Genomic DNA, 26251 nt, shown 5'->3' on the forward strand with positions numbered 1-26251 from the left:
AACCCAATCTATTTTCAGATGAGTTAAGAAAAGATGGATAACTTTAAATAGATTTCTATATATTATGTAATGTGCGCACACACATACGTACACACACACACACACACAGGGGATGCTCTTATATTTAAGAGCAAATATATAATGAAGTCAGCAAAGATTGCTTTCCACAAATCTACTTCCAGGTAAAAGTGTGCTTGCTTCAGAAAAGGAATTTCTCTAAGGAGAATTTTTTCTAAATTTAGAATTTTTTTTTTTACAACAGTATTCTCCCTTGCCATTCACAGACTTAGAAGTGAGAGGGAAGCCTTACTACTTAATGCCCCTATGAATTAACTTATGTTAAAATACAAAGTATGGATTAGGGTGAAGTTTTTCAATTCAAGTTGAATTGAGCCACACACATACTAGACATCTGAAACCTCTTTATAGCAGAATATACACCACACCAAATTTGATTTCTCATCATTAATTCCCAGGATTGGTTTTGGAGCTTAATAAACAAATGTCTCTGGAATGCTAAAAGTCTCTTCGTGAACTCAAGCATAAGAAGTATCTCTTGTAGACAGCCCCATCCTCACATAATTTTCACTTATGGAATTTATCTAAGTTATTCTTAAAGTTGGGTTCAATTTTTTTCAGCTTGTACTACTTCTTAAGGTTACCAGTTTTATACATCAATCAGGCATTTTGAAAAAGTTTCTTTTAAGTCACAACAGGTTGACAAGTATCTTTATCTTACTCATACTCTCACATTTGATGGACACACTTCTACACATTTGCCTTTGCATACTGAAAATAGAGGCTTCAAGTCTGCACTCCAATGAAGTCCCTTTAATCCCTTGGTAATTTCCTAGTTCATAAAATTAGCATATTAAAAATTGGTATTTAACATAAGCGTTATTAAGGTTTAGCTTTCACTGAAGGTTTGGAGAAAGAGTAAGAATTACCATGCATTGTTTATAAATGCTTAGTAGTTATTCTTCCTTTTAAATGCCTGGAAAATCCCCTAGGGAGGGTCACATAGTCCTCATATATAGAATTCACTTGAATATTTTCCTTGTAATGATAAACCTGTCTTATACCTTTTGTTGTACTAAGGTAAGGTTTATTTCCTTAGACCATCTCTGCTCTGATTGTTTCCTTCCTGTTTTTATTAATCATATCCTAATCTTCCCTTCACCAAACTATTGTACTAGTGGAATTTTGGGGGTTTCTTTGTTTTTGCAACCTCTATGTTGGTTTTATGATCTTCTGCCTTGCCTTTTCCCACAGGTTTGCATTAGCTTTGAGAGAAGAAACTATGGTCACTATTTTACCACATAACCTTAAAAAACAAGAGTAAAATACTCTGCTATCTTAGAACATAACTATTTTTTGGTAGAATGGTAACTTTTCACTTTTCAGTGAGTTATGGGTCTTTTAGCAAAATTTAGGAAAAAAAATAGCCAGAGATATTGGCCAATATTGACACATGATATCTATTTGTATGGATTTTCCTTCCATTAAACAATCTGTATGGAAAGTCTAATCAAAAGGGGGATCATAAAGCAGAAATTAATAGAATCAGTAATAGAAGCATGCATAGCTATTCTGTTAAAATAGCTGCAGGATCACAAAGGAACTATATACACATATAAGACACGCTTCACAACTTTAAGGAATTTTCAACTATCACGTGTGCTCTATCTATTCAATTGATTAAAAAAATACATATCAGTCCTAATCTGATAACCACTATGCAATCATGGGAGAAATTTGAGGTCTTTATTAAAATTCTTAACTAAGTCTTAGACTGTTATATGGGTAAAGCCAACTAACATACTCTAATCAATTTTGCCTAGGATGGTTGTTTTATTAGACATCTATATGGAAGGGTATCCTTCAGGGTTCCATTTATGAAAATAGCTTTGACTTTGGGGAAACAGGCAGAGAAATAGCTCAGAAAAGACATGAAAAAATTGGAAACTTTGGTGATGTTGAGAAGAAAAAAAACAAATGAAGAGTTTGGTGAAGGAAAAGAGTACCCCATTTCTGGAGTACATGGATGAAACCCCTAACTATACTTATTGCCAAAAAGTACTTGACATTCTCCCAACATTAGTATTCATGTATTTTTTAGTACTTATATTTAAATATATATACAAACAAATCACTTTTATAATATGAATAATCAAGTTACACTTCAAGACCATATAAAATCAGTTGGATTATTTCTCATAAACATTATTACTACTAGCAACACCAAGTTGGTCTCTGCATTACCTAGGAGTGGGCAAGGCTTCTATTACTAACTCTGTTATATTACTTTATGTCCTCTTAACCCTCTTTTGAATTTGTGGTAACTTTCTATGAGCTACTTGTAAAAAGACAATGACTTCAATTTCCACAAGAAATAATCACGTGAGTAATTTTTTAGCTTTTTGTTGTTGCTTCATGTACTTTACCTGATTCTTGAGATCCAGTCTGGGACATGGGCGACCTCCATTGTAAGGTTTTTCTTTTAGCCATTTGGACCGAATTCGCACTCCAATTCCACAAGACGAGCTGCAAGACCCCCAACTAGACCAGTCACTTAACTTGCAATCAAATGGGCATGGGATGACACATTCTTCTTGAATATAACCTGAAAGAAAGAGATTTAAGTGAAGGGAGGAAAATCTACTCAAAATGAACTGATCAAATTTACTTGTTTACAGAAAGTAAACAGTCACAGCTCAGATTGTTCAATAATATCACTGTAATGACTTCAGTGATTTTCTATTCAAATAAACAGACAAAGGTTTTAAGAGATAGGTAATATAGTCACATCTGCCTTCCAAATTTGTGCCATCTAACACTTTATAGCCAATTCTGGGAGGGAAGAGCAAAGAAAAGTGTAGTTAGTCTTGTTTTCTGTTAGGAAGAAATAAAGTGTTTCAGGGCTAATGATGGCACCATCTTCCCTCACTGAGCCTTGGGTTCTATAATTCCCACAACTCACCATCTGGGATCAGGGTGCATAAGAGAGTACATCTTTTTTAGTATCCATGATCTGCAAGGCTTTCACTAAGAGTGCGCCTGATTTTCACTTCCAGGTAGTGTGGCTTGGAAGTGGGAGAACGACAGAGAGTAGACCACAAATTAGGAGGAGCAGGATATTATTTACCAACTACAGGAACAGTGAAAAGTTGTATGATGAGATTAGACTGGAATCAAGAGACATGAGTGGGAATGCACAGGTAGATGTTCTAGTTACCTGGACTTACTCCTGTCCCAGCCCACTTCTTGCTACAGTCTTTCTCTGGATGATCTCATTATTTAACTATCACCTCCACTGATCATTACTAAATATGTATTTCCAATTCTAATCTTACTACTGACTTCTCTAAGACCTACTGATCCACTCTAATTAATTGAATGCCCAATTATCTCCAAATTCAACATATCTAAAACTGAAGCCATCAATTTCCTTAAAAAAAAGGCTAATTCTCTTGTATCATTCATCTTAACTAAGTGCAACATATCTGATCCCTGTACCCTGGTGTCCATGCCTGTATAATCTCAACCCTTTGAGTTTGGGCAGAACCTTTGAATATAATAGGATTCTACTCCCATGATTAGGTTATGGGGTATACAGCAAAAAGGAAGGGAATTTGTCAATATAATAATACGTCAAATTAGTTGATTTTGAGATAATCAAAAAGGAGATTGAGAATTTGGCCCAATATGGTGGCATAGAAGACCCTGAACTCACGTCCTCTGTGGACACACCAAATCTACGCCTAGTTATATAGCAATTCCTCCCAAAGAACTGGGAGCTTATCGAACAACTTCTGCACAACAAGAGAGAGACCATGTAGAGAATGGCAAGACAGATGAGACACAGTAACTAAAGAAACACCCATGCCCAATGCTGTGAACTACAGTGGGAAAAGACAGTACTGAGGGACCATGGGCAGGTTCGTCTATCTAGGGCACAGAAACAAACAAACATGGTTTAAAAAAAAGCAACTAGAATTAAAAGAAAACAGCCTTAGAACCCTGCCAAATAGAGAGCTGCTAGAACTCTCTCCAGGTTGTAGAGGCTTGCTAGCATCCTCCATCCTGCAGACAGGAGCAGGGTCCAGGCATCCTAGCCAGCCTGCTACCTCATCAACTCCTGGGCTCCTAGTCTACACCAGCCCCAGATGCCCTGGGGGCACAGAAAAAAGCCACAGTTTAAAAGAGCAACTAGAATATAAAGGATCCAGCCCTAGATCTCTGCCAAACAGTGGGAGGGCTGCTAGAACTCTTTCCAAGTTGGAGGGGCTGGCGAGTGCCACAGTTTATGTTCTCCTTCCATCTTGATCGTGTGGACAATAATAGGATCCAGGCATCATAGCTGGCCTACTGCCTCAGTGAGCCTCTTGCCCCTAATCAACACTAGCTGTCTCATCAAGGAGGCCCCAGGGCAGCCCATACTGGGACACACCTGGTCCTCACTCACTAGCTCCAGTCATCTTACCAAGGTGGCATAGGTACAAAGCACCCCAAAACACTCCAGGTCTGCACCACTTAGGCTCCACACAACTTGGCAGGGCAACCCCTACATGGAGTGCTTTGGGAACACCTGGCCCACTTCCACCTCAGCTCCAGCCACTGTGCCAGGATGCCTTGGTGTGGAATACCCTGGGACACACAGCCCATGCCCACACAGGCTCCAGTCATCCCACCAGGGTGCCCCCTGTGCAGAGTGCCCTGGGACACCCAAGCTTGCATCCACTTCAGTTCAGCTGTCCTGCTAGAATGGTCCCAGCCTGGAGACTCCCTGGATCTCCAGCCCACAACAGCCACAGCTCCAGCCAGCCAAAGTCACCAGACATACCTGTAGTTTAGGTAAAGTAGCTGTTCTGCTGAATTCATACAAACAAAAACAAAGTCAAGCAAAATGGGGAGACAGAAAATATGTTCCAAATGGAAAAATAAGGCAAAACCTCAGGAAATGAACTAAGTGATATGGAAATGTGCAATATGCCTGATAAAGAATCGAAAGTAATGGTCATTAAGATGCTCACCAGATCAGTAAGAGGAGTGGAAGAACTCAAGCAGAACTTCAAGAAATAAAAAACATAAAAAATAATAATCAGAGTTGAAGAATACAATAACTGATATGAAGTATACACTAAAGGGAATCAATAGAAAATTAGAGGATGCAAAAGAATGAATCAGTGATCTGGAAGACTGGGCAATGGAAAGTGACCAAACTGAATAGCAAAAAGACATAAGGAAAAAAACCCGAGAATAGATTAAGGGATCTTTTGGACAACATCATGTAAACAAACATATGTATTATATGGGATCCCAGATGGAGAAAAGAGAATAAAAGGGGCAGAAAACTTATTTGAAGTAGTAGTAGGTAAAAATTTTCCTAACCTGGGGAAGAAGAGATATCCAGTTTCAGGAAGCACAGAAGATGAACCCAAGGAGGTCCACGCCACGACACACAATAATGAAAGTGGCAAAGATTAAAGATAAAGAAAATTTTAAAAGCAGCAAGAGAGAAGCAACTTTTATGCACAAGGGAATCCCCATAAAGCTATCAGCTGATTTTTTTTTTTTTTTTAACAGAAACTTGGCAGGCCAAAAATGAGTGGCATGATATAGTCAAAGCGCTAAAAGGAAAACAGACAGACAAAACAAAACCTATAACTAAGAATATTCTATCCAGGGGTGCCTGGGTGGCTCAGTTGTTAAGCGTCTGCCTTCGGCTCAGGTCATGATCCCAGGGTCCTGGGATCGAGCCCCGCGTCAGGCTCACCGCTCTGCAGGAAGCCTGCTTCTCCCTCTCCCACTCTCCCTGCTTGTGTTCCCTCTCTCACTGTGTCTCTCTCTGTCAAATAAATAAATAAAACCTTAAAAAAAAAAAGAATATTCTATCCAACAAGATCATCATTCAGAATTAAAGGAGAGAGAAAGTTTTTTCCAAACACAAGTCAAAAGGGCAAATCCTGCATGGAGCACTGGGTGTTATGCACAAACAATGAATCATGGAACACTACATCAAAAACTAATGATGTAATATACAGTGACTAACATAATAAAAATTTAAAAAACAAACATACAGAGATGCTGAGTCACTATGATGTACACCTAAAACTAGTGTAATATTGTGTGTAAAACCCAAATAAGAATTTTTTTTAAAAAGAAAAAAAACAAAAAAAGAGTTCATCACCACTAAACTTACCTGAGAAGAAATGCTAAAGGAACTTCTTTAAGTAGAAAACAAAAGGCCATAAAGAGAAAAAAAAGAAAGAAAGAAAGAAAAGGGGACTCAAAATAAAAAAGATGTAAAATGTGACAACATATACATGAACTGTGGAGGGGAGAGTAAAAATGTTCTTTTAGAATGTGTTGAAGCTTAAGTGACCACCCACTTAATATGTTATAGTTGCTAGACATTTAGGATGTTATATATGAATGTCATGATAACCACAAACCAAAAACCTGTAATGGATACATAAAAAAATAGAGGAAAAAAGCCAAGCATAAGACTATAAAGTCATCAATCAAAGAAGAAAGGAACAGAGAAATACATAAACAACCAGAAAACAGTAAGATACATAACTATCAATAATAATACATAATACATAACTATCAATAATTACTTTCAAAGTAAATGAGCAAAATGATGTAATCGAAAAATGTAAGTTAACTGAATGGATGAAAACCAAGCCCCAACTATATGCTGCCCATAAGAGACTCACTATACACCTAAAGACACATACAAACTAAAAGAGAAAGGATAGAAAAAGATATTCCATGTAAACTGAAGTGAAAAAAAAAAAGCTGACATAGCAGTACTTATATTAGACAAAATAGACTTTTTTTAAAGATTTTATTTATTTATTTGACAGAGAGATAGAGAGAGAGCACAAGTAAAGAGTGGCAGGCAGAGGGAGAGGGAGAAGCAGGTTCTCTGCTGAGCAGGGAGCCGGATGTGGGGCTCGATCCCAGGACCCCAGAATCATGACCTGAGCTGAAGGCAGGTGCTTAACTGACTGAGCCACCCAGGTGCCCCAAGACAAAGTAGACTTTAAAACAAAACTGTATCAAAAGACAACAAAGGCACTAAATAATGATAAAGGGATCAATCCAGTAATAATGACTGTACCTATCTCTGCATCCAACATTTGAGCACCCAAATACATAAAGCAAATATTTGAAGACATAAAAGGAGATACTGACAATAATACAATAATAGTAAGGGACTTTAACACCCCACTTATATCAATGGGTAGATAATCCAAGCAGAAAAATCAATAAAGAAGCAATGGCTTTGAATGACACATTAGACCAGATGGACTTAAGATATACACAGAAAATTCCACCCCAAAACAACACAAGACACCTTCTTTTCAAGGGTCCCTGGAACATTCTCCAGGATAGATGTGTGAGGTCACAAAGCAGGTCCCAATAAATTTAGGAACATTGAAATCTTATCAAGCATCTCTATTTTCCAACTCCAATGGTATGAAACTAGAAATCAATTATAAGAAAAGGACTGGAAAAAAATACAAACACATGGAAGCTAAATAAAATGCTGCTAAACAACCAGTGAGTCAATGGAGAAATCAAACCGAAGGAGAAGTTTAAAACCTGAGACAAATGAAATAAAAATGTAATGGTCCCAAAGCTTTTGGACATAATGAAAGGTATTCTAACAGGGAATTTGCTAAGAAAACATGAAACCTTCACTATTTGCAGATGACATGATACAATACATATAAAACCCTACACAAACACTTAGAATAAATGAATTCAGTAAAGTTGTAGGGTATGAAATATACGGAAATTTGTTGTGTTTCTATACATTAACAGTAGAAAGAGAAATTAATAATCCCATTTATAATTGTACCAAAAAGCATAAAATAGCTAGGAATAAACTGAACCAAGGTGAAATACTTATATTCTGAAAACTATAAAACACTGATGAAAGAAATTGAAGATGACACAAACAGACTGGAAGATATCCCATGCTCATGGACTAGAAGAACCAATATTGTTAAGATGTCTATACTACCTCAAGCAATGGACAGATTTAATGCAATGCCTATCAAAACAGCAATAGCATTATTCACAAAATAGAATACTAAAATTTGTATGGGACCACAAAGGACTAGCCAAATAGCCAAAAACACTCTTAAGAAGAAAGAGCAAAACTGGAGGTATCACAATCCCAAATATCAAGATTTAATACAAACTTGTAATAATCAAAACGGTATGGTACCAGCAGAAAGAGAGACACACAGATCACTAGAACAGAACAGAGGGCAGAAAAATAAAGCAATACTTATATGGTCAATTAATCTATGACAAAGAAGGCAAAAATATACAATGGAGAAAAGACAGTCACTTCAACAAATGGTTCTGGGAAAACTGGACAGCTACATGCAAAAGGATGAAGCTGGACCACTTTCTTATACCATATACACAAATAAATTAAAAACAGATTGAAGGCCTAAATGTGAGACCAGAAACCATAAAACCCCTAGAAGAAAACCTAGGCAGTAATCTCTCAGACACTGACCTTGGCTACATTTTTCTAGATAGATCTCCTCAAGCAAGGGGAAAACAAAACAAAAATAAACTATTGGGACTCCAACAAAATAAAAATCTTTTGCAAAGCAAAGGAAACTATCAACAAAACAAAAAGGCAACCTACTGAACAGGAGAAGATATATGCAAATGATATGTCTGATAAAGGGTGATATCCAAAATATATAAAGAACTCCTACAACACCAGAAAAGAAAAAACAAAACAAAAAAACAATCCAATCAAAACATGGGCAGAAAGGCAGAAAACTTGAATAGGCATCTTTCCAAAGAAGACATACAGATGGCCAACGAAAAGATGCTTAATATCACTAATCATCAGATAAATAAAAATGAAAACTACAATGAGATATCACCTTATACCTGTAAGAAGAGCTAGTACCAAAAAGACAAGAAATAACAAGTGTTGGTGAGGATGTGGAGACAATGAAACCCTCTCACACTGCTGGTGGGAATGTAAACTGGTGCGACCACTGTGGAAAACAGTATGGTGTTTCCTTAAAAAAAATTAAAAATAGAAATACCATAATGATCCAGTAATCCCACTACTGGGTAGTTGCCCAAAGAACACAAAAACACTAACTTGAAAAGACATATGCACCCTTAAGTTTAGAGAATTATTTACAATAGTTAAAATATGAAAGCAACCCAAATACCCATCAACTGATGACTAGATAAATGAGATATATATATATATATATATATATATATATATATATATATATATATATATAATGGAATATTAGTCATAAAAAAGAATGAAATCTTGACATTTGTGATAACATGGATAGACCTAGAGGGTATTATTCTAAATGAAATAAGTCAGACAGGTAAAGATAAATACCACATGACTTCACTTGCATGTGGAATGTAAAAATCAAACAAAAAAAAAAACACCAAAAATAAGGTAGAAACAGACCCATAAATACAGAGAACAAAGCTGCCAGAGGGGAGGGTTGTGAAAGGATAGGCAAAATGGGTGAAGGGGTGTGGGAGGTACAGGCTTCTAGTTAGGGGATGTGTAAGTCAGGGAGGAGGAACATTACAGGGAGCAAATAGGGAATTCAGGCAATAGCATTTTAATAGTGTTGTATGGTGATAGATGGTAGTTACACTTGTGAGCATAACATGAGATACATAGCTGTTGAACCAATGTTGTAAACATGAAAATAATGTAACATTGTTTGTTAACTATATTCCCATAATTAGAAAGGACATAGTGTGCAGGACAGAATATTAGGTGCAAAACAGATAGCTACCACAACAACAACAAAAAAAAAAGAGGGAGGAGTTTACCTGGGGGTGGGCATGACTTAATCATGTGAAAACCCTTAAGTGTCTGGGACATTTCTGTGGAGGAAGAAATCTCCTGTTGGCCTTAAAGATGTAAATAGCCATGGGTAAAATGCCTGTGGAGTGGCCACATTGCAGGGGACTGCAAGCACCCTCCAGGAACTGAGGACAGTCCACATCTGTCAAACAGTAAGAAAGCAGGGACCTCAGCCCCACAGTGCATGTAGATGAATTCTGCCAAGAATTCCAAGGGAGCCTGGACGAGGAGCTTTCCCAAGTCAAGTCTCTACTGAGACCTTAGCCTTGGCTGGCATGTTAACTGTAGCCTGTTGAGACTCCTAAGCAAAGAATCTAGGAAAGCCATTCCTGTACTCCCGACCCATGGAAATGGAGGTAATAAATGTTTTGAGCTGCTGAGTCTATACTAATTTATGCAGCAACTGAAAATTACCATATTATTCCCAATAAAAATCTGTTATCTTAAACCTTCCTCCATCATTTTATACATATATAATTAGGTATAATATTTCCAATTGTTGAAACATCACAAATAATGTCCTTTGCTCTATAATTCCTTTGTCAGTCCCTGGTTCAAGATCTTACAGTTTCTGGCCCAGAATACTGCAATATTCTCTCCAGCTCTCCACCCTTTTTCCTCAATCATTCCCTCTTGTTATTGGCCAGTCACTCTGAAGAAAAAGGTACTTTTCTAAAATACGTAATAACTTATGCTACTCCTACTTTTAAAACCTTTGCTGATTCATTTCCTTGAAAATGAATTGCCAACTCCTTTGCAAAAACTGTAAGATTCCTTACCAGAAGCTCTAAGTAAAGGTTGTAAAATATATTTTCACTACCCAGTGACCAGAATGACACAGAATGGGACCTAGAGGAATGCCCAGGGGAGTCTAATGTGCAGTCAAGGCTGAGGGCCACCTCTGTAACTTGTTCTCCCCTCCTGACCTCCCCCTCCTGAATCTTGAAATCCGTTCACATAGGGGCGCCTGGGTGGCTCAGTCGGTTAAGCATCTGCCTTCGGCTCAGGTCATGATCCCAGGGTCCTGGGATCGAGCCCCACATCGGGCTCCCTGCTCAGCGGGGAGCCTGCTTCTCCCTCTGCCTCTGCCTGCCTGCCTGCCTACTTGTGCTCTCTCTCTCTCTGTCAAATAAATAAATAAAATCTTAAAAAAAAAAAAAAAAAAGAAATCCGTTCACATAGACTAATCCATGTTCTCCAGTAATCTCCATGCCTTTCCTCATGCAAAAACTTTCTCCAACCAGTTTAGCTTTCCTCGTTCATTACATGACCCATTCTCTCACTAACAGAGTCAACCACCTGGCGCCTTCGTTCTTCTGCCATGCCAGTCTGGCAAAACTTCAGACCTAGGTCAGTCCAACTGTTGCCCTACTCCGCTTAACCCTGGACTTCCAGCAGAGATGAGACATGGCAATGTGTGGTCTCCATCTTCGACAACCACATGCTCACCCTGACTAGGGGTTCCTCTGACTTTCCTCCCACTCCCATTCCATATTATAGCTTGTTCAAACCTTTCCCACCTGGTCTCAAACTTTTCAGACCTCATTCCTTCTTTCCCAGAGAAAAATAGAAATAAGAACTCCTTCAATCTCCTGTGAATATGTCTCTATGCATTCCTATGTTTTTCTTCTCTTTTCATATCATAATGGAAAAGGCATCCATCCTTCTATGTAGGGCACATTTTTACCACTTAAGTTCTCTACAAGCTCTTTCAGGACCTCGTTTCCTTGATTGTATTTCCCCTCTCCTTCCCCGTATGTGTGTCTGTGTGTTTGCGTATATAATGTTATATACACTATATACATATTTTAAGTTATATATGTTATATTAATATATACACACATATAAAATATATATTTAAGTTCTATTTCTCTTTAATTAACATTTAATGACTTTACATTCCCACATAATAATCACTGACCAGGGAGATTACACCAAACATCTAAGGGTCATCAGGACAGATCTTTGTGGGGTTGAGAAAAAAATCACTGCATTTGAGGTCATTAAAAGACTAATTCTCTACTGTTTTACATAATTATAATTCTACAGTCCTTTCTAAGGAGCCTTGAGTACAACTTTAGTATTAGGTACATAACAAATGCTAATATAAGATTTAAATACACACCACAAGCATTGCTTAATTTTATAGAGACACTGAGTCACAAAATGATTCCACTTGCTACTTGAATGAAAAGAGAGGACTAGTAATTAAGTGGAATTAATTCTTATGGCGTGCAAGCTTCAAATATAAAATTCCAGGAGACTTTATATAAATAACTTTTAAATATTTGAGTCCCCATATAGATCCTATTTTAAAGCAGATTTTGAATTAGATGCCCTTTTAATTCAACGAGATTTTTAAATCATTTTCATCTATGCTTGCATATTGAAGGATTTTAGAGAGCCTCTAGCAACACATTTTTTTTTCCTTTCACCACAAGACATAAATCCAGAGGATCTCTATGAAAGTCAAGGTCATAAATTCAATAAGTATAAAATAATTTTGAGATTCAATAGGATTAAGCAACAGTGACATTTATTTTTCAGGAAAGTTACTTTCATGCTAGAGTATACCCCAAAGGAAAACCCATAGTGAGAACCATTAATAATTGCATATTCTTATTCCTATCTCATAATTGAAAGGATTAGCTTTACTCACATACTTAATACTTACAATTTTTAGCAACGGAATATGATCAAATGTGACTACATACAAGGTTAACCTGCCATATGAGAATTCTAATTCTTGACTACGCAAACTTCACTAATGTTTTAAAAACTCATTTACATAAAATATACCACAGAATAGCTTCACTGGCAACATTCATAAATCTAGATCCAATTGCTATGAAAGCAGTTTTTCTGCCAAAAATATTTTACACTATAATTTATATGCAGAATACATTGCTTGGACCATCATATTACTTGGCCCAGGGATGCTTCATGCTCCATTTTCGTTATCCACATGCATATGAAGATATGTATGAAGTAGTCCTTACAGAATTATCAGTAGAGCATGTGTCCACACTGGGATTTTAAAGTATAAGACATTACACACAGTAGGTGCTCAAAAAGTATCTGTTGATCTTATAAAGATGAACTGAACAGGACCCATTAATGGTATCTCTTTTCTGCATTATAACTAAAGGAATTTATTCAATGACTTATAGTCAATGGGACTGAAGCCCAGAAACCTGGAATGACTTTTCAATTACTAACCCCAAATTTTGCTCTTTAGGTAAATACAATGGACATAGGTGAAAACACAGCTCTCTGAATCAGGTGGTCTCATTGATAAAACTACTTCCCAGGATATTACCTGTGCATTTTTTCCCTTCATCACTCAAGTACTAACGCATGCCCACCCCCATAAGATCTGGTTTTGGAGAATATGAAATATTGATGATATTACACCTGAGGAAATAACCTAGATCAATTTACTTATATTTTCCTACTGTGTAAAATAACAACAAACATCCGAACTAGACAGTGCATGTTCTATTTACCGACACTGCTAAAATAATGAGAACACAGTCCCAACAGTAAGACAGGGAAAAGATAAAACACTGATCTTCTCTCCCTCAATTCCAAGTGAGGATCTGGGAGCACCTTGTCAATTAAAATGAGATCAAGTCTTAATTTCTTAATCTTTAAAGATTTACTGTTTTAATCTATGTATTTTAGTGATACTATTTTTCTAGTAATACATCATACTGAAAAAAATGATTGAAATCAAAGTAGTTTAAAGTATTTAAGGGAGGTGGACAAAAACACGATGGCAAATGTTTTGACAGTGTTTCAAGAACTTGAGAAAGTGGATCAATACTTTGCCATTGTTCTCAAGGGACGAAAATCTCAATCCAGGGGTGCCTGGGTGGCACGGTTGGTTAAGCTTCCGACTCTTGGTGTTGGCTCAGGTCCTGATCTCAGGGTCGTGAGATCTAACCCCATGTCAGGCTCCATACTGAGTCTACTTAAGACTCTCCCTCTCTCTCTGTTCCTCTGTTCCTCCCCCATGGGAGTTCTCTCTCACATGTGCACTCTCTCTCTAAATATAAATAAATCTTTAAAAAAATAAACAAAATCTCAATCCATTAAGTGTGTGGAAATATAGATCAAGCTCAGTAAGATTGCCAGGTTGCTTTGGTGAATTTCTATTTTGACCTAGTACTGCTCCTGAACAGCAGCTACATTTCTTTCAAAGCTGGTGACAACTTTGTTTAGGCCGCTATGGGGTCTGAGATGAGAACGTTGGAAAGCCCCAGGATTTCATTATCTTTTAAACAAGAGAGATTTTTTCTTAAAGTACTCTCTAGTATCTTTCCTGCATGCGACCTTTTAGGCCATCAGAAAGCCTCTCTAATGTTAAACCTTATAGAATGATGGTTATGGTATAGTAAATAACAAAGTATCTTATTTGGACTGAGGGCCTAATCAGATACCCAAAACAGAGCTGATTTAGAAGTTATACAAAGTTCAAATAATCATTTTGACTAAAGAGTTTTCCTGGACTCTTTAAAACTCAAATATTTCATAGCATGATTATTTATTGTTTTATTACATCTCTTAGGAAAAAAATCATCTAAATATCAACTACTTTAATTACAAATATAACTTACTGGTGTCCTTTTAGCTATAGATGGGCATTCAAAGTCAATGAGGCCAATAGCTTCATTTTATAAACTGGTCAGAAATAGAAAAGGAACTCTAACCCAGACTTGACTGAGTTACTCAGCTCACTGGCAAGAAAAAAAAAAAAAAAATCACTACATGGCCCCAGAATGTTCTCTTTAGTGCTAGAGTAATAAAGTAGAAAATCAACCCTGCCCTTAAAGAAATTCCTATTTTGGAAGACATCAGTCTTATAAACGAGACAAAAAAATGGCATATAATTAACTACTTAAATTATGTGATACAAATATACACAATTTTTAACACAATAGGAGGTATAACAAATTCACATCCTAGCTTTACTTTTTAAATAATTCACATGAAAATATTGGCATAATTTGTGGTAGACAGATTTTTGACTAATTACTTGAGATGGTTCACCTGCTAAAACTAAATATATCAGTGTTAATTTAATCAATCAACCAAATCATATAAAGAACTGATCTTTTAAATTGAATTGTCCCGGCAATTTAATCAAGGCGGTATTTCCAGTTGTTCATATAGACTAAGTTTCACATTAACGACCTTGTGCCAAGTTCCTCCAGGCAGACGAAAGAGATGTTTCTCTCTTAGAAGACATCGAGGATATTAGGGGCAAATGGAACTTTAGACACAGAACAATCCGAACTGTTCCATTAGGACAATGTGTACTAAAGCAGTTTCTATCAATACCACAAATAAATGCTGTTAAAATTAGTGACTGAATGCTTTAACCACATAATAAACTTGACATTTGAAACATTACAAAGGTATACAAACTGTTGACAAACCAATATTACTAATTCTTAGAATGGTGGCGGCAAGAGACTGCTTGAAATCCTATCATTACATTTCCTTGCCCTGAAAAATCTTGACTTGCATCACACCAAACATTCTCTACCCTACATTTCCTTAAAAAAAAAAAATCCTGAAAGCTGATCTGAGAGGGTATCTTGTATTCATCAGTGCTATTGCCCAAATATTTTAGGTTCTGCTCCCTAATCCTTGGAGTTAGGTGTGATCTTTAATTTGCTTTAGCCAGTGAAATGTGAGAAGTGAAACATGCCACTTCTAGGTTGAAGCCCAAGTGTACTTTGCACACTCTTTCTTTCCTTTATGCCACAGGGACCAAAAATGTTAGATAATGGCAGCTCCATAGCCAGGGTTCTAGAGTACAGCAATGCCTCCAGCCAACCCAAGATGGACATGGATAGTAAGTGATCTTTGTGGCTTTCAACCACCGTGATCTTGAAATACCGGTTGCGTTTGTTATTGTACCAGAATCTACCTCTTGATGGATCTACCTTGGAATAGTAAAGTGCATCTTTTAGAAGATAAAAAGACAACTCCCCTGGAATAAGTATTTAGAGCATTTTGAAAATCTATATATAATGTCCTAAGAAAATAAAATTAAGCCATATCAACATTTAGCCCACTTCGAAAGGCAATAGCATCAAATGAGAACATGACCTTGAAAAAGTTGAGCCTATGGATATGTAATTCAGGAAAATTTATAATGTATTATTTTAAAAAAAGGACTAGAGATATGGATTATAAATCAAGGTCTAACCTTCTGTGATCTGGAATCAAATATTAAATCCTAACAGTTCAGTCTCCTATTGTGAAAATAAAAATGCAACAATACTTGTCCTTTTTAACTCCCTTTAACACTCTAAGGTCAAAAAACATAAGCAGGCTGTTGTGGAAAAAATTAACATACAGCATAAATGACATGGTAATATTTTACCACCCCTAGAAGCTGTATATAAAGGTAAAAATGTTTTTGCCTTGTCCTGTTTTTGGTGCTAGTGATTGATGGAGAATATAATTCTGTAAAGATGCTTTAGTAAAAAAAATTACAGCATAATAATTTTCAAATTTGGGTGCCACTTCTCATTCCAAATCATTTTCATGTAAATTAAAAGCTAGGCTAACATTGACAAAATGAGAGATTCTGTATTGCATCAGTAAATCAGTTTTTGAGTCCACCTCTGTCTTTCCAAGTCTGCCACCAGCCAAGGCCAGACGCTCATTATCTTTCACCTGGACTATTATAATGTCCCTTTAACGGACTCCATGTCTCTAATATCTTCTCATCCATTCGTGTCTGCTCAGCCCCCATATTAATGTCCCCAAGTATGTTTAATGTCCTAAATATGTCATGCCCTAACTTTAAGTAACCTCTAAAGCATGGAAAAACTTTGATGAAAAGGTAATTCAGGGGCTCCTGCGTGGCTCAGTTGGTTAAACGACTGCCTTAGGCTCAGGTCATGATCCTGGAGTCCCGGGATCGAGTCCCACATTAGGCTCCCTGCTCAGCGGGGGGTCTGCTTCTCCCTCTGACCTTCTTCCTTCTCGTGCTGTCTCATTCTCTCTCTCAAATAAATAAATAAAATCTTTAAAAAAAAAAAAGGCAATTCAGGCAGAAGAAATACTACAAATTAAATTGAGAGGATGCAAATGGACCTACACTATTCACAAGTCAATGGAGAAATCTTTTGTATGAGAATCTGAGGTTGGGGAGAGGTATAATATTGGTTACATCAGGTGGGGTTACACTGGACAGTCATGATGGATGACTTAAAAGTTAAGAATTGTGGTATTAATTTAGGTGTGCTATTGAAGAAAAGACATCATGAGAACAGGGTACCTTCTTAAAAGGTGATTTGAAAATTCAGAACTTAAGTGACAAATGGCTAGGACTCAGGCTAAGAGACCATTAAGTATAATAGATATATATTACATTTACTCATATATGTTGTTAGAAAATAATATAAGGAAACATGACTTACTTATAATTAAGTAGCTCTGACATGTACACACGGCTAACATACTGTCTAAATGGAAACATTATATGTTAAAAAAAAAAAGTAGGAAGGGAAAAATGAAGGGGGGATATCAGAGGGGGAGATGAACCATGAGAGACTATGGACTCTGAGAAACAAACTGAGGGTTCTAGAGGGGAGGGGGCTGGGGAGAGGGGTTAGCCTGGTGATGGGTAGTAAAGAGGGCACGTGCTGCATGGAGCACTGGGTGTTATACGCAAACAATGAATCATGGAACACTACATCAAAAACTAATGATGTAATGTATGGTGATTAACATAATAAAATAAAATTTAAAAAAATAAATGGAAATGATTATTTTCAAAATGACCAATGAACCAGTTCTTTAAATAGCAGCTTCATTTCCCAACTGTTAAGACAGGTTTAATGTAACAAATTCCAACCATCAGCAATGGCCAGTTTATGAGACAGATGCTCCTAAGTATCCCATGGGATTCAGAAATAGATGAGCTTAGATATGCCTTTTTGCTTCATCTTGTAGGTCCCTAAAGCAAGCTCTGACTAAAATCCAGACATATTAGACCAGCATATTGCATTTGTCTATTTTCTTATTTATGTATCTAGTTTGAGACTGAGAGGTCAATATTGGGGGATTTCATATGAAAAATAAAGATTTCCAGCTTCTGTTGAAAATGTGGAGGATCCAGGAATACCTGGGTCCTCATTCCAGCATGGGATTAATTGGCTGAAACCGAGTAGCAGGGCCTCCTTAGATGAAATATGCCTTACCATTTCTCTACAGTCCCTTGGAGTGATAGTCTACATTTCTAAACTCAGGATTTCCCCTCAACTAAGGCAAAACTTAACTCACAATTCCAATATGAAAACAGATGAAGGGGGGCTGCTTGCATTGTAGGGAAAAGTAGAAAATGAAGCAGCCCATGAATCAGGGCTCACCCTACTCATTACATGAAGGCATCTATGAGGAATCTAGCTAGAAACCCCTACCTTGGAAGAGACCCATGCAAGAAAGAGTTCCTAGAGTGTAAGCTTCATTAGGGGATTTGAGCTCCACACCATCAGTACCTCGTATATTACTCACACCAGCACTTAAACGTTATACTTAAAGGTGTCAGCAAGAGACATCAAAAATATCTAGAACAGCATGAATACCTAAAATGAGATGGAGAAAGGTGTTCTCCATTCAGAGCCAACCTTCTCTAGTCTCTGTGGCACAGAACAAAGCTCGTAATAAGGTGTGCATGGAACAAACTTCAGAGATTAAACTTTTTTATTTGTTGGAATTTTGGGTCATCCAATGATTTGTATTCATGAACAACAAAACATATTATAAATTCTAAATTATGGAGTACATGATGAAGAAAATTTACCTTCAAAAGTTTGCTTTTGCCAAAGAACTGCATGTTTCACTGAGCTAATGCAGAAATCAATGTACTGGAATGAATTCACAGTACATTAACGTCTTGCAAGTTACTGTAAAAAAATCTTTGAAATATTGCCAAGGTGTAAAATTAAATATGACTCCCTGTCTTGATTTATACTGTAAGCTGGTAATGGTGAATTTGTTTCACTTACCAATAAATTTGTTTCCTAATGGATTGTGTATCACCTAATCCAGAGATTTAGGCTTTTCTTATCTCCTAAAGACAAACAGCCATCTTACAATTTTTTTTAATAATATACCAGCTAAAGGAAAAAAGCTCTGGAGGGAAGTGAGATTTTTGTTTTCCTCTAATAAAGTTAAAATAGTCAACAATCTTCTAGTTATACTAATAGTGTCAAGGAACTGTGGATAATTCCAATTCACTAAAAAAGAGGACCTTTTAAACCACGAAAAAGAGAAAACCTAAAGGAATAGAGGAGAGTTTATTAGTTTCCTAGGAATGTCAAACGCTTGGCTTGTGGCAGCATGCCTCCAATTCCTGCTTTCTCTTCGCATGGTCATCTTCCCTGTGTCTCACAACTCCCTCTCCTTTCTCTTATAAGAACACCAGTCACTGGATTTAGAATTCTCACTAAATTCAAGAAAATCTCATCTCAATTTTCTTAATTTCATCTGCAAAGACACCATTTGCAAATAAGTTCACATTCACAAAAAGTGCGGGTTAGGGCTTAAATGTATCTTTTGGGGGACATAACCCACTGGAGTGAGGAATAAAGACTATGATAAAGAAGACAATATAACACATAGATGAGAACTTGGTCTTTGAGATCAATTCAAGCTAGGCCTATATTCCACTTTAACATGAACTTCAATCTTATTATCCATAACAAAAATTGGCAAACTATGGCTTGCTGGTCAAATCCAGCCTCTGCCTGTTTTATAAATACAATTTGCTGGAACACAGCCATATCCATTTAAGTGCTACGTATGGTGGTTTTTGCACTGCAAGAGCAGAGGTGACTAGTTGCAACAGAAACAGTATGATGTACAAAGTCAGAATATTTGCTATCTGGACCTTTATAAAAAGAGGTTTGCAAATTCTGATTTATAAGATGGGAATGACAGTACTCACTGTATACAAGAATCAAATGAGAACTCTAAATAGTCTTGACCACACAAACAAGCACTCTGAGCTAACTGTCTCTATGAGAGAGGTGAAGTACCATGGCACATAACAACATGGGCCTGGAAATGAGAAGAACTGAGTTCAACGTCAAGCAGGACACTTCTTACTAGTGGTATTAATTTGTGCCTGTCACTGTCCATTTTCAAGCCTTGATTTTTCTCATCTCCAAAATGTAGGTAATTATTACACCAACTTCAAAGAATTGTTCTGTAGACAAGAGGATCTGAGACAAGGAGTTAGCTATTGCTGCTACTGTTCTTATTCACCAAAAAGAAGGTATATCATCATCTTAAGTGTGCACAACAGGTATGGGAAGCAGGAAGACAGTCCAACTTGAGAAATCCTTTACAAGGAAAGATTCAACATCTTGAGTCTTCAAGAAGGATACGTTCTCTGCAAGGCCAAAACCTCTGTGGCATGCAGGAATGGGTAGAGTGCTTGAGTGAATTTTGATTCAACACATAGAAGAGGTAATGACGAGATTTTGGTATTTGGCAAGAATAGTTACATGCTAGTTAAAGCAGCCATACTAAAATACTGAACAGGGACTGAAGGAACATAAAGTGGGGATGAAGTCACAGACTTTAAAAACACAGTGAACTCATCACCGCTACCAATCACATTCCTCCTTTCATGTTCCCTCTTCCCTGCTCCTATATTAAAGTCCAAGATCCTTGACATGACTTATGGAACTGCCCTAATCTGTTGTTTTCCTGTCTCTCCATTGGCATTTAAGGTGCATGAGATTCTATAATTTCACAATGCTCACCATGTGGCAATAACTTGATGAAGTGATCTAATTCAGGAAGCACTTAACACAGCTTCCTTTATTTCTACTTCATGCAGTCCACGTGCAGCTTAGCTTTATAGGTATCTCTTTACAATCATCAGTTTAGGAAGGAAGCAGAGGATATAGCTGTGTATATTTGGAGAATAGCTCTGGTTCAAGTGCTGAATTATTTCATTTAAAGGTAAAGTGTACTACACTCATCCTTCCAATGTCCCCAAAGATGATTCAAATAGAGACAGATAAAATCCTCAAGTCTTCTTACTCAAGAGAATTGAAGTAATACCAACCAATGTATTTTAAGGTGTGAATTCTTGTTTTATATTTGTTGGAAATGATTAGGTGAAACCAATCCATACTGGGATTTGTGCAAAAACCAGGGACACAATATACAGACCATAGAGGTAAAAATTACTTTCTGGCTTTGATTCTGCATATGAGACTCAAAAGCTGAGGGTTGTCAATAGTATGATTCTAAATGTAGAGATATGGAAAATGGAAAGCAAAAAGAGGAAAGAGTTTGAGGAAGAAAATATTCTCACCATTCAAAGGCTACCAACTACTGATTTTTGGTATATTTTTCATTTTTTGGTCAATGTTCTTTATTTTTGGGGGGGTGGGGGTAAATTGTACTTATGCTATATTACTAGCTATGTAATACTCATTTTGCAGCACAAAGTACCATGACAGGACTATTTACAACATCCTTAGTTATTTGGCCCAAACTGGAATGAAGCCTGGATAATTACTACTATTGGAAAAGAAATATAAAATGCTATATATGAGTAAAATATGCAATATTATGCAGTGTCCCCAAAGGAATAAACAAATCCATAAAAGGAAGAATGGAGGCAGTTTATATATTAAGAGATACACTCTGGAATTAAGCAGCATGGTTGAGAAAATAAGCTCTCACCTTACTAGCTGGGCAATCTTTTTTTTTTTTTTTTAAGATTTTATTTGACAGAGAGAGAGTGCATGCACACAAGCAGGGGGAGGGGCAGAGGGAGAAGCAGGCTCCCCACTGAGCAGGGAGCCTGATGTGGAGCTTGAGACCTGAGCCGAAGGCAGACGCTTAACCAACTGAGCCACCCAGGCGTCCCACTAGTTGGGCAATCTTATACAACCTCTTTTTTTTTCTTTTTTTTTTTTTTTAATGTTTTTGTAAAAATAAAATGAGCTAACAGAGCATTTAAAGACAGGTATATCCTATTGTAAATGTTAAGTATTAGCCATCATTATTTATCAGGAAAAAAAAATTAGACTACAACTACTCTATGATCCAGTAATCCCACTACTGAGTATATATGCAAAGGAAATTAAATCAATATCTTGGAGAGATATCTACCCTCCCATATTCATTGCAGCACTATTCACCATAGCTCAGATGTGGAAACCTCTATGTTGATGCATAAAGAAAATATGCCATTTATATATAATGGAATAGGACTCAGTTTTAAGGAAGGAAGGAAATCCTGCCATTTGCAACAACATAAATGAACTTGGAGGCCGTTATGCTAAGTGAAATAAGCCAGGCATAGAAAGACAATACTACAGGATTTCACTTATATATAGGATCTCAGATAGTTGAACTCAGAAGCACAGGAGAGTGGCAGTTACAAGAAGTTGGGGGATGAAGTGGGAAGACGCAGGTCAAAGGGTAGAAAGTTCCAGATGTACAAGATGAATAAGTTATTGAAATCTAATGTACATTTTGGTGACCACAGTGAACAATACTGTTTTATATACTTGAATTTTGCTAAGAAAGTAGATTCTAATTATTCTCACCACACATAAAAAAAAAAATAGTAACTATGCGAGGTGATGAATGTGTTAACCAACTTGATTATGGTGATCATTTCCCATTGTATACATATATCAAAACATCAAATTATACAACTTAAATATACACAACTTATATTTATCAATTATATTCCAATAAAGGTGAAAATGAGATGGATGTATATTATAAACATAAATGAAAACACAAGCTAAATAATTATGTATTTATACTTCAGAAATTCATATACTTTAGGATAAACACATGCAGAGTGGATTAGAATGTTATAAATTAAATATGAAGGAAGCTAATAGGATTGGGGATAGTGAAAGGGGAAGTTATGAAAATGAATTAAGAATCAAAGAAATATGTGCATGGACTGAGGATAAGAGCATGCAGCAACTCCATCAGATCCTCTCTCCAAGTATTTTAAATATGAGACACAGAGACAGTGGAAAAGATAGGGGAGCAAGTCTAGGTTGTCGGACAAGACTCAAGAGACCAAAAGACACAGACACACATGGCAGGGAACAGTAAGCAGAGGCTAGAACGAGTCACGTGTGTTTCCTCCTGAGGCAGAGGAGGTTCTCTTTGCCTCCTTCACTCCCCATGTATCTAACAATGGGCCCCAATGCCTGGGGTTACTTAAGTCTGTCCTCATTCTTTGAAATTAAAAATAGCCTGATAATATGTCAGTTTGAGTGGAAACTCGAAAGAGAAAATTTCCTTAGGACACCCATGATAAAGCACTTCAGTTCAACCTGAGACATAAAATACAAGGACACAAAAATTATAATGACCTTCAAGATACCTGTTATTTTTCTCCTGCCCAAAGCCCTGCAGTGGACACTGGGTGGGGCAGCAATGGGAAAAACAGTGTATTTGAAATTTCTGTGCATGATGATCCACGGTTCCACTTCTTTGTATCACATGGAGAATCTGAAAAGATTTAAAATACTTGAATTTCCTCCAGTGTGATACCATTATCAAGACTGGGCTGTGTGGGCCCTGAGATTTTACTCCACATAAATGAAGGTTATGAAATAACATAAGCAATGCCCCCAGGCAGAATGCCTAACACATAGCACATATACTTGAAAAGCTAATATCTTACTCTTCACCTTTCCTAGGCATGGCTACGATATTCAGGAAAAACTGTTAAAATTTATTGATTGCTACTTTCACTGATGATATCAGTGGGAAGGAATATAGCTGATGATAAATCTGGAATGTAGTTCCTAGGACTTAACAGTCTTAGATGTGAGGATAAGGGATGTGGGAAGAAATAGGAATACTTTTGAAAACTGGGTCAGGGATGGATGCGGACACTGGCAAGAGTACGATACAAACTTGAGAGTGGAAAGTGGGGAACTCAGTTTCAGATAGTTTGTGGGCTGAGGAGAACAATTAAAGATGTTAAAATAATTGAAGATATTTGAATTCAGGAGAAAAATCACTAATTATACATCTGAGATATAAATATTGGCATAGCATTTAGGTGGCAAGGTAGGTGATAAAGGCAATGTTGAGAATAGGAAGAGATTATCTTGGACAGAACACTAAGCCATCTTTCTTATGTGGGTTGATGAGAGAAGAGTCATCCACCTTCTGCTTAAACCTCCTCACTGACAAGAAACTATTCTACAACAGTCAGCTGAACAGCTGTAAAATTGGAAAGATCTTTTTAAAATCTAAATGGAGCTCCCTCTACTCAATGGGTCCAAATTAACTTTATTCAATTAAAAATCTAAAATATTGTCTACATAAGAATATAAAGGTATTTCAAAAATCTGAATATAATACACACATGTGTGTGTCTCCTACATTTATAAGTTTATAAGCATTTTATTTTCCAGGCTAAATATAGTGTTTTATATTCTAGCTCATATGTAATATCTAGCTCTTGATTATTGTGCTCATTTTTATCCAATGTTTCCATTTGGCAGTAAGCTCTTAAATGATGGTTAAAGGAACATGGTGTGCCAATGTCACTTTCAACCACACATTTCATGTACCATCTGCTGCAACCATACTGGACTTCCTCCCACTGTTCCTCACATACCAGCTGCCCTTGAATGACTCCTTCCTTTGCCTATTATGTTCCTTCCCCAGTCTTTTCTTTTTAAGGTGTTTCTCTTTATGGTGAACTTCCATTCATCTCTTGAACCCTCACTCAAGTCCATTTCTTCAAAGAGCATTTTCCCCAATTTGACAGACCAGTTCTGTATTCTTACAGAAATATAGTCATACTTCCATGTAAAACATGACTTACATTAGATTTTATCTCTTTACGTTTTTCTCCCTTTCCAAATTATTAGTGTCCAATTCTTAGCTCATTAATTCATTAATGCAGGACCTATTTATCAAACACCTAGGTCAAGCACTACACTACACCTTGGTTATGTAGTGTTAGATAAAACTTACATGATCCTTGCTCTCAAGGGCCTTGTAGTCTAGTTATTGACATATATTAAAATATATGCACAGGAAATATAATTTCAAATCATCCTAAGTGCTAGGACAAAAGTGATCAGGGAACAGAGTAAGAGGGGCCATCATTTAAAATGGGTAATCAGACAAGGCCACTCTTAAGAAAATATGACCTAAAAAGTGAAGGATGAGTAGATGTTTAATAGGCAAAGAACAGGCTTTCAGCCAAAACAGATGCTCAATGTTTCTTGAATAAACAAGAGTACGATACCCTCATTATTATGTTGTATTTACCCATTTTCTCTAGGTCATTTAAATAGTATTTTTGTGCATGTTTTGTTAATCATCTTAAATACTTCCCAATATATGAAGTTTACATTAAAATAAATGAAATGCACAATTTGTGTAGTGACTACTGATGAATTTTCAGTTTGTAGCCAAATCAGAAAGTCTTCTTTTTTAGGAACCACTATAAAGTTTTGTATTCCCCCATTCTGAGTATGTATCTTCAGTTGCCTTTTGGGTACCATAATGCAGAACTGTGCTTTTTCCTATCTTTTTTCTCCTATTCTTAGTTGTAGCTCATTATTCCAGCTTGTTAAGCACTCTGAATCTTGATTCTGACATCCAACATATTAGATATAACTCTCAGCTTTATATCATCTCAAAATTTGATAAGCATGCCATCTGTGTCTTTACCGAAGTTGTTAATCAAAATGTTGTGCAAAAAGGACCAAGCATTCAGCCTGGAAAATAAAATGTTTATAAATTTGTAAATGTGGGGGACATTATATTGAATTATATATACTATACTGAATATATATATATATATTTCCAGATTTGTTGAAATACTCACGTAGACAATATTTTAGATTTTTTAACTGAATAAAGTTAATTTGGAACCATTGAGTAGAGGGAGCTCCATTTAGATTTTAAAAAGATCTTTCCAATTTTACAGCTGTTCAGCTGACTGTTGTAGAATAGTTTCTAGTCAGTGAGGAGGTTTAAGCAGAAGGTGGATGACTCTTCTCTCATCAACCCACGTAAGAAAGATGGCTTAGTGTTCTGTCCAAGACAATCTCTTCCTATTCTCAATATCGCCCTTATCACCTACCTTGCCACCTAAATGCTATGCCAATATTTATATCTCAGATGTATAATTAGTGATTTTTCTGACTTCAAACATCTTCAATTATTTATACATCTTTAATTATTCTGACCAGCCCACAAACTGTCTGAAACTGAGGGCTCTACTTTCCACTCTCAAGTTTGTATCGTACTCTTGCCAGTGTCCGCATCCATCCCTGACCCAGGTTTTCAAAAGTA

The 26251-nt window shown here is 36.7% G+C and overlaps 1 protein-coding gene across 2 annotated transcripts in view; it reads right to left on the reverse strand.

The window, feature by feature from the left end:
• Positions 1-26251, reverse strand: part of THSD7B (thrombospondin type 1 domain containing 7B) — a 758532-nt gene that overhangs the window by 176353 nt on the left and 555928 nt on the right. For both annotated transcript variants that reach the window (XM_073884500.1, XM_073884495.1), the window contains exon 14: positions 2445-2623. In XM_073884500.1, the coding sequence (XP_073740601.1) occupies positions 2445-2623 (179 nt within the window). The remainder of the gene's footprint in view (positions 1-2444; positions 2624-26251) is intronic.

This window comes from Callorhinus ursinus, unplaced genomic scaffold, assembly GCF_003265705.2.
Source record: "Callorhinus ursinus isolate GAN/ISIS: 27379988/994484 unplaced genomic scaffold, GSC_fseal_2.0 scaffold2, whole genome shotgun sequence".
Lineage (NCBI taxonomy): Eukaryota > Metazoa > Chordata > Mammalia > Carnivora > Otariidae > Callorhinus > Callorhinus ursinus.